This window comes from Papio anubis, chromosome 12 (assembly GCF_008728515.1).
Source record: "Papio anubis isolate 15944 chromosome 12, Panubis1.0, whole genome shotgun sequence".
NCBI classification, from domain to species: domain Eukaryota; kingdom Metazoa; phylum Chordata; class Mammalia; order Primates; family Cercopithecidae; genus Papio; species Papio anubis.
This window is the reverse complement of record NC_044987.1, coordinates 115436940-115446646: the sequence shown is the minus strand read 5'-3', so window position 1 is coordinate 115446646 and position 9707 is coordinate 115436940. Positions and strand designations below refer to the sequence as shown.

At 55.9% G+C, this 9707-nt stretch overlaps 1 protein-coding gene across 1 annotated transcript; it reads left to right on the top strand.

Moving 5' to 3' along the window:
- The first annotated feature begins 758 nt into the window (after positions 1-758).
- On the top strand, positions 759-8042 carry GAL3ST3 (galactose-3-O-sulfotransferase 3). Its single transcript, XM_003909533.4, has 3 exons — positions 759-955; positions 4434-4670; positions 6309-8042. The coding sequence occupies exons 2-3, from the start codon at positions 4546-4548 to the stop codon at positions 7477-7479; spliced, it is 1296 nt and encodes a 431-aa protein (XP_003909582.1). The 5' UTR covers positions 759-955; positions 4434-4545; the 3' UTR covers positions 7480-8042.
- The last annotated feature ends 1665 nt before the right edge of the window (positions 8043-9707 follow it).

Sequence of the window (9707 nt, the reverse complement as noted above, 5' to 3'; positions counted from 1 at the left end):
TGCTGCCCAGCTCCCAGGTGATAGGAACTGAGGACTAAGAAGTTCACATGAATCCTTCATGTGTATTATCTCTGCTACCTCAGAACAGCTTCCCATTTTAGAGCTGGAAGCAATAGGGCTCAGGGAATTGCCTCTTGACTTTGGGATTTAAGAGCAAACCAGGATTGAACTTGGGTTCTTTGATGCCTGATGGCAGGTGCCTAGGCAGGGGTCCCAGCCTCACCATAGCTCTGATCAGGAGTGAGTGGGTCTGGAGTCCCAGCAAGGAAGAATGGGTGAGCAGCCAGAAGCTACATCAGAAGGTATGGGGGACACGCTGGAAGGGAAGTGGGTGTGTGGGCACAGATGGGACCAGACAAGGCTGGAGCACTGCTTCTCTGCTGGAGGAGGATAGAGAGGATGTGGGTACCTGCGAGTGTACCTGTGTCTCGCTCACCCAGGAGCCCAAGTATGACCGGTGGTGCCCCGGAATACCCAGCAATGCAGGAGCATCCAGACACCTTCCTGGCCTCAGTTTCCCTGTCTGAGTGAGAGAAGGCAGCTGGCCACATTAGTGTCCAACTCTGCAAGGTTGCCAGAGTAAGATAACTGCATCTGAAGATGCCACCCAGAGACTGTTCACGACAGCCAGCGGGCAAGCCGGGAGACCACCCCCCTTCCCGCTTTCTTTCCCCTCTCTCCCCTCTCTCCCCTCTCCCCTACTTGCTCGCGGCCTGGCCCCGCCCCTCGCCTTCCTCCGGTGTGCGATGGGGGGCGGGGGGCGGGCAGAGCCGGGAGGAGCGAGCCTAGCGGACGCCGCCACCTGATCCCATCCAGGCGCTGAGAGGCAAGCCACCGGCACTCGGCGCGCAGGGCCCTGGGCACCCTCGGACCCCGTGCGGATTTCAAGACAAGGGTCTAGAGATAGCGGCGGCCGCCCCCAGCCCGGGCGAGAGGCAGAGCCCAGGCGCGCGGTGTGAGTACTGCAGTGGCCGGCCTGGGGTTGGGGGAGTGGGAGTGGACCAGACCGGGATGGGGGCCGAGAGAGTATCTTGGGGGCCTAGTGCCTGGAAAGCATGAGGAGGGGGGCGCTCTACCCCTGGAAAGTGGGAGAAGATAGGGTGAGCCGGTCAATCTGGCCTATCCCCTATGGTGACCAGATCCCACTGGCAGGATCCCTGGGGGATGCTGGGATGAAACTGAGGGAGTGGGAGGTATGGTGCGGGTGGGCACTAATGGAGACAGGAGGATGGAGGGAATTCCGAGGCAGGGATGATGCAGGGGTGGGTGAGAGAGTGGGCAGGCTGGGGGGCCAGGGGCAGACCTGGTGCAGGCTAGGGGGTGGGGGAGGAGGAAAAAGAGGGAGGTGGAAAGATGTGCTCTCCTGGGCCAGTACTTTGCAGACCCCCTGAAATTATCCCTCAGTAATTTGCAGCTTCCTCTGGAGCACCCTGGGTCAGGGTCCCTCAACACTGGGCTGTCCTATCCCTTAAGTCAGGACAGGATGGAGTCTCCCGGCCATCCAGCAGTCAGGGCCAAGTAGTCCAGTCCAGGGCACCCCTTCCTCTGAGTACATCAGTTTCAGCTCTAGAGCTCAGAAGAGACAGAGGAGAAAGGGCTCCTTTAGGAGGGTGGGCACCCAGGCCCATTTTCAAAGCTCTGGTAGGCTCTACTATTTCTTTGGTTCCCTAGAGAAAAGCAAGCAATTTGCAAGACTGGGCAGCAGCGTGAGGTAGACTGTTCTGACTAAAATTAGCACTGACATTCTGATGAGCCTGGGCGTCCTGACCTGCCTGGGATAGCTGGGAGAACTCTCTCCATGGAGAAGACACCAGGCAGAATGGGGAGTTGTGTGAAGCGTCTGAAGGCAGGAGCCAGGGCCACTGCTGTAAAGCTCGGCTCCAGCAGCACCACCATGCACCCCACACCAGCCAGAAAATCAGATGTAAACCCAGCCCAATGACCCCTCCCTGACAGGCACTGCCTTGGCTCCATCTCCAAAACAGGCATCTTGGAGTCAAATTGCCAAGGCAAGGCAGGCCTCCCACAATGTCCGAGCAGCACCCTCTCTCAGGACCTGGAATGTTTAGCCTGGCCGAGTGCCTGCCCAGAGGAGACAGGGTTACTGCTTCCAAATACCTGAAGGTCTGTCATGGAGAAAAATGTTCTGTGTGCTCTAGGAGGGCAGCACTACCAAGAGTGCAGAATGGGAGGTGGAAGGGGCAGGCCGAAGCGGGTGCTACCACTGGCAGGGTAATCCTGGCTGTCCCGGAAAGAACCTGAACAGCTGTAAGTTGCTCAGAAATGGACCAGGCTGTATCGGGAGGTGATGAACACCCTGTCACTGACAGTGGCCATACAGATGCTGGTGCCCACCTTCAGGGGCTGGTGTCCAGGGAATTCCTGCACTGAGGATGCCCTGTCCCCTACCCCTAAGCAGCCTCAGACTGGGGCCTGGCTAGCTCCCCAGAGCTCAGCCATGTGGGAAAGTGGGGAAAGGCCCGGGAGTGGATGGAGGGGGATACCAAGCACCTGTCACTCTGTGAGGCCAGTTGAAGCTCTGCCCCGGGAAAGGTCCCCCATAGCTAGGCTTGACTTCCTTGGCTGACTCTGAATCCTCTGAGAAATAGGGTGGTTTCTGCAAGTTTAGCAAAAGTAGATGTAGACTCACCCCTTCCTCTCTTGGGACACTTCTGTCTAATCACCAAGTTCTCTAAGCAGCAGGAATGACAGAGGAAAAAGGTGTGTATCCTTAGAGGGCCAAGGGCTCTCACTTCCTCCTGCAAGCAGCCCCAGCCAGGCCAGGCCAGCCCTTCTCTGCCCCAGCAATCCTTGAAGAAACAGGGAAGGCCTTAGACTTCCTCTGCTGTGCCCTTGGTTGCCCTCTGTGACTGGACCCTTCACCCTTGGCTCCGGCCGGATTAAGTCTGTCTGCAGGCAGGTGGAGGGAAGCAGCGATAAGGCCTAGAGAGAAGGGGAGGCATAAGCAGGACATCTTTCCACCCAAACAGGTTTAAATGTAATCCAGGATTAAGGCAGTAGGGTCAAGAAGAGAGACTGGAAGCCAAGCCCAGGGCTCCTGGAAAAGGTGATGATCAAAAGAGTTTTCACATTACCTCACCCCTCCTGGGACCCAGGTGTCCTAGTTCCACATGCACATGCCCATCAAGTTCCAGGCTCCCCCTCCCCCATGGAGAAGGATATGTGTGAGGGCTGAAGCTGAACTTGAACCTGGAGACTAAGGCCCCACCCTAGCTTGGGGACAGGCATCACTGCTGAAGCGGACTTTCCACAGAAGCTGCCCAGGATTGGGCTGCCCTTAAGCCAAGGCATTCCTGTGGGGAAAGGAGACTTGTGCGAGACCAGCCCCTCCTCCCTTCTCTCACTCCTGGGCTTATCTGGGATGGAAGCTCACCTTCTCCTGGAGATCCTCAGTAGGGCAACAAGCAGGAGCCACCTCTTACCCGACCCGCACCCCTGCCCAGGCTGCCATCCCATTGCTTTGGTCAGGCACTTTTCCCTGCAGAGTCAGCTGATGGGGCTGCCTGGGTTTCAGGTGTCTGGGGATGGAATCCAGATAGGGCTCCAGAATTTCAAGACCTTCCTTTCCCTCATGAATTTCTCAGTCTTTGGCCCTCAGGGCAGGAACCCAGCTAGGAGCGCTCAGGACTCAGAAGCATGCAGAATTGCCAGAGTCTAGGGCAAGGTTGGGGAAATCAGTTCTCTTACAGAAATAGCATATACAGTGCCTAAGGGCATGGACTTCGGAGCCAGAAACAGCAGGTATGAATCTCATTTCTACTGTTACCAGCTGTGTAGCTATAGACAAGTGATATCATCTCTCAGAGCCTCAGTTTCCTTATCTGTACAGTGGGAATAATACCTATGTCAGGGCTGTGGTGAGGACTAAATGGGAATAAGTATGTAATAATATAGTACGTAGAGTAAGCCTGCAGTTTCGACTCAAAGCCGTATCGATCCAAGGAGGTGAAGGCCTGATCAGTGTTTCTGAGAAGCTCGGTTTCTCTGGGGAGTCAGGACCAACCCTGGGCTACAGCAATTGTGCAAGGAGTCCTGGAGGAGAGGAAACTTTGAGTTGAGACCTCTTTGTTCTGAGCTAAGCCCTGGTGCTGAAGCCACTCCACTGGGGAGACATGTACAAATGACCATGAGACAAAGACAAGTTAGGAGCAGGCAGAGAGACAGAGACAGGGCTGAGGGGTGGGAGTGGCTACGGCCTGAAGGGCTGGCTATACCCCAGACCGTGTAATTCCACCCAAGACTAGGTTATCTGGAGCAGTGAGGAGATAGGGTCTTGGTAGCAGGAGGCAGGAATCTGATCTGCTCTGGCCTCTCTGTTCACCCCACCTCTTGGAGCTCTTTGCATCAGACCTGCTGGGGCCCAGAGCCCATCTCCTCTGCCCACTGCAAACTCATCTGCCTTCTTCTGCCAGGCTTCTCGGGAACACTGGCCCTGCTACCAGAACCACAGGATCCCCCATGAGTGCCTGTGAAGGGAGTCCTGGATAGCGAGGCCCTGGCTGGTCCAGGGGTGGGTACTCCGCCATGCCACCCATCCTCCAGCGCCTGCAGCAGGCCACCAAGATGATGAGCCGCCGGAAAATCCTGCTGCTGGTGCTAGGGTGCAGCACCGTAAGCCTTCTCATCCACCAGGGGGCGCAGCTCAGCTGGTAAGGGGGCGTGGCCTCGGCGAGGGGGCGGGGCCCCAGGGGGGCCAGAGCTCCCCTCCCCGTTCTTCCACCTGCCAGAAGAGTCCTGCTAGGCTTGGCTCTTTCCCTCTATTCTGAACGTGCTTTCCCTTTAGGGCCACACAGCCTCCCTGGACAGGGACTGCTCTTCAATGAAAGGGTTGAGTGACTTGCTCAAAGTTACAGAATCAGTTAGCTGAGATCCGAATCCAGCTCAACTCCTTCCCAGAGCATGCAGCTAAGCATCTCCGCAGTGGAAACAACTTCGCACGACTTCCCTAGTGCTGGGCAAGGCCAAGTCCCCTCACTTCTCTGAGCCCCAGTTTTCTCATCTATAAAGTGAGACATGATGTGTGTGATGCAGCCAGTCACCCTCATACAGGATACCATGTGATTCATGGGAACCCCGACCCTATTCTGACTCACTGTGTGAGCCCAACAAATCCCTGCACCTCTCCGGGCACTTGATGTCCCCATTTTCTACACTGTCTGCCCCTGAGAATGGTGTGAATGGGCCCAGCCCTCCTTGCCAGATAATTTGCTGGTTTGAAATCCCAAACACCCATATTTTAAGAATGAAGCAACAGAAATGAAAGCTTCACGAGGGCTATGATTATTGTTTTGTATATTACTGTATTTCTTGAGCCTAGCATAACCTGGCACATAGTGGAGACCCAAAAAATATTTGATGACTGAATGAATGAGGCTTTAGAGGCCTTAAGAGAAACATAACAATGGGTTGCTGCAGAGCCCAGTGCCAACCATCTACAAAGTGAGGAGCCAGCTAAAGAGTAAAAATGAAAAAGAACAAAAGGATTTAGTGACCATGTAAGTTGTCTCCAGACTTTGTGTAAGTGATTGTTCTCCTTTTGGCCCTCAGTTTCTACATATACAAAGTGGGATTCCTCAAAGATCTCCAGGGGTCTTTATCCTTTATTTATTTCTGCATAAACAAATTATCTTAAAGCTTAGCAGCTGGAAACACAAACATCTGTTATTGTGGGTCACGAAGCCAGGTGCGGCTTATTGGGAACTTCTGGACCAAGGTCTTTCATGGGGTTGCAACCAAGGTGTTTGCTGGTGATGCAGCCTCATCCGAAGGCTTGATTGGAAGGGAGCAGCTTCCAAGCTCACTCACGTGGTTTTGACTGGCTTCAGGTCTTCAAGCGGGCTGGTGGACTGAGGACCTTAGGTCCTTATGGGCTTTTCCCACTTAGTGGTAGCTCCCTATAGGGCTGCCCACTATATGGCAGCTTGCTTCCCCCAGCATCTGTCATCCCGGATTGAGTGAAAGACACCAAGATACTAGCCAGCCACAGTCTTTCTATGATGAAATTTAAGAAGTGACATCCCATCATTTCTGCCCTCTTCTCTTCTTTAGATGCACTGATAAGTCCAGCGTACCTCAGGTGAGGGGAATACTCAAGGGCGTAAATACCAGGAGGCCAGCAGGGATCATAGGGGGCATCTTAGAGGCTACCCAGCACCGCCCTCGACCTTTCCATGAGTGCAGACTAGGCGGGGCCGTGCTGTGGGGCATCCACAGTCCTTGGGTAAGGCCAGGGGTCAAGCAGCAGCCCCCTCACACCCTCCTCTCTGCACACCCCTCGGGCCTGGCAGGTACCCCAAGCTGTTCCCCTTGAGCTGCCCTCCTCTGCGAAACTCGCCGCCGCGCCCCAAGCACATGACCGTGGCCTTCCTGAAGACTCACAAGACGGCAGGCACGACGGTGCAGAACATCCTGTTCCGCTTTGCCGAGCGCCACAATCTGACGGTGGCCCTGCCGCACCCAAGCTGCGAGCACCAGTTCTGCTACCCGCGCAACTTCTCGGCGCACTTCGTGCACCCGGCCACGCGGCCGCCGCACGTGCTGGCCAGCCACCTGCGCTTCGACCGTGCAGAGCTGGAGCGCCTCATGCCGCCCGGCACCGTCTATGTCACCATCCTTCGCGAACCGGCCGCCATGTTCGAGTCGCTCTTCAGTTACTACAACCAGTACTGCCCGGCCTTCCGGCGCGTGCCCAACGCCTCGCTCGAGGCCTTCCTGCGCACGCCCGAGGCCTACTACCGCGCCGGCGAGCACTTCGCCATGTTCGCACACAACACGCTGGCCTACGACCTGGGCGGCGACAATGAGCGCAGCCCGCGCGACGACGCCGCCTACCTGGCGGGCCTCATCCGCCAGGTGGAGGAGGTTTTCTCGCTCGTCATGATCGCCGAGTACTTCGACGAGTCGCTAGTGCTGCTGCGGCGCCTGCTGGCCTGGGACCTGGACGACGTGCTCTACGCCAAGCTCAACGCGCGCGCCGCCAGCTCGCGCCTGGCCGCCATCCCCGCGGCGCTGGCGCGGGCGGCGCGCACCTGGAACGCCCTGGACGCCGGCCTCTACGACCACTTCAACGCCACCTTCTGGCGCCGCGTGGCGCGCGCCGGCCGCGCGTGCGTGGAGCGCGAGGCTCGCGAGCTGCGCGAGGCCCGCCAGCGCCTACTGCGGCGCTGCTTCGGGGACGAGCCAGTGCTGCGGCCTGCCGCGCAGATCCGCACCAAGCAGCTGCAGCCGTGGCAGCCCAGCCGCAAAGTGGACATTATGGGCTACGACCTGCCCGGCGGCGGCGCCGGCCCGGCCACCGAGGCCTGCCTCAAGCTGGCCATGCCCGAGGTCCAGTACTCGAACTACCTGCTGCGCAAGCAGAAGCGCCGGGGCGGTGCGCGGGCTCGGCCCGAGCCGGTCCTGGATAATCCCCCGCCTCGGCCCATCCGAGTGCTGCCTCGCGGGCCTCAGGGTCCCTGAGCTCCGCAGGCCTCTAGGAGTATGGGTCCTGGGTCCTGGGTCCTGCCCTGCCCTCCCAGGAGTTCAGCCAGGCGCTGCCTCCATGTCCTGCCCCATGAGAGCCCTTTCTTTTCAAGGGGCTTGAGTCCCTCGCCGAACTTTGGGGTACGCCTCCGTGAGCCCCCTCTCCCTATCGTGGGCTGAACCCCGCCTTCGGGCACGGCGCTGATAGGCTGGATCCAGCACTGGGCCACCCTCTTCTTCCCAGCTGGTTGGTGATTTTGACGAGAGGCCTGAGGGCTGTCCAGAACTGCTCACTCTGCCTTTTTCTGGGGGCTCAGCGCCCCCGACCTGTCTTTTCCAAGTGGATAAGCCCAGGCCCCGCGGAGAGAGGCTGAGCCCTGGGGAAAGGCTGCTCTTGCTCTCCTTCCCAGGGCTTGAGGCTCCCTATACTTTTCTGTCTTCCAGATTCTACCCTCCCCACAGACCTAAGCTGCTCCCAGTCTCTCAGAACCAAGAGTTCTTGGGTTGGGATTTTTGTCTGGTTGGTTTTTCTTTTTTTAATAAAACATCTTTAAAATGTGCGAGTCGTATGTCAGTCATAGAAGCCGGATTCCCCACATTTGAGGATGAAACGAATTCCCAGGAGGAGCTGTGGCTGGAGCCATGAGGATGGGGGCGTGGACTCAAGGTCCCCCGCCACTTGGCATAGGCCCACAACCCTTCTCAACTGCTTGACTGACTAGGCCCCCAACACAGACTGGCCACCTCAGCCCCACTCACTTTCCACATCGTTCTTTTTCACAAAATTCTGCAACATTTACTGAGCATCATCTCTGTAATTTGGAGATACAGGTGAACCAGGCAGATAGGGCCTTATTTTCATGGAGCTCATGGGGAAACTTTGGAACAGGAGCAAAGCAGGTAAGCAAAGAGGAAGGACTGGAGGGATTAGAGCAAAACACCTCCTTGGGTGGAAGGAGGATCATTTTCAGGTAAGGAGCTGCCTAACTCAGAATTTGACCTCCCCCTGTGAATCACTGACTTCACTAATGGCCTGCTTTCCTCACAAGAAGACAACTCAGACTCAGATGAAGACCAATCCCTTTCTGCGATTTCCTTTAACACAGCAAGATACCCAGCACTGCGAGGTGAAATCTCCCTTAAGACTGAGTAGCGGAGAATCGGGACTTTTTCTGTTACTTTCTTCAGAGCTATATCGACATATCTGGACAAGTCATAAAAACAATAGCTATTATGGTCTACGGTGTGCCAGCCACCGTTTAAGGGCTTTATGTGTATTAACTTTGGAGATGGGTGCCATTTTCCAGGTGAGGGAACTGAAACTTGGGGGAGATTAAGTCAGTCAGGGTCACACAGCCAGAAAGTGGCCACTAGGATCTGAACCAAGACAGTGTGGCTTCAGAGTCTGTGCTCACAAGCGCTGTCTGTAGTGCCATTCAAATAAAAAAGGCCACCTGCCACAAGCTAGGCTGACTCCCAGCACCTTCCCCCAAAAGAATGTAAAGGGAAGAACCAAGACACTGCTATCAGCAACTCTTTATCCTGTTTTTCATGGAAACAACGGTTGACCTGTTTGGACAATGAACATTGCAGTGATTGGTTGGCCGGATGCATGACACGCTGGGCTTGAAAGGGGACTGTTGGTATGGCACCCCACTTTTTACCAGCAGAGCTCTGAAAAAGGCAATAATTAGAATCATGCAAAAGCATAGTTAAGTTTCTGACATTAAGCAGCAGTAAAGAATTGGACCAGACTCAAAGTGATCTATCCAAAAATAGGTGTCTCTGGCCCCCAGCCAATAAGGTGCTTGCCATTGTCTCCATCTGCACCCCCAGCCCTAGCCTCTGGTCATAACTCTGCCAGGAACATCCTTCACCTTGCCCTCAGTTGGCCTGGAAAATTCAGACATGCCTTTAAATCTACTTTTTTTTTTTTTTTTTTTTTTTGACAGTCTCACTCTGTCTCCCAGTCCGGAGTGCAGTGGTGCAATCTCGGGTCACTGCAACCTCCACCTCCCAGGTTCAAGGGATTCTCCTGCCTCAGCCTCCTGAGTAGCTGGGATTACAGGTGCCTGCCACCACACCCGGCTAATTTTTGTATTTTTAGTAGAGATGGGGGGATTCGCCATGTTGGCCAGGCTGGTCTCGAACTCCTGACCTCAGGTGATCTGCCCACCTCGGCCTCCTAAAGTGCTGGGATTCCAGGCATGAGCCCCCACGCCTGG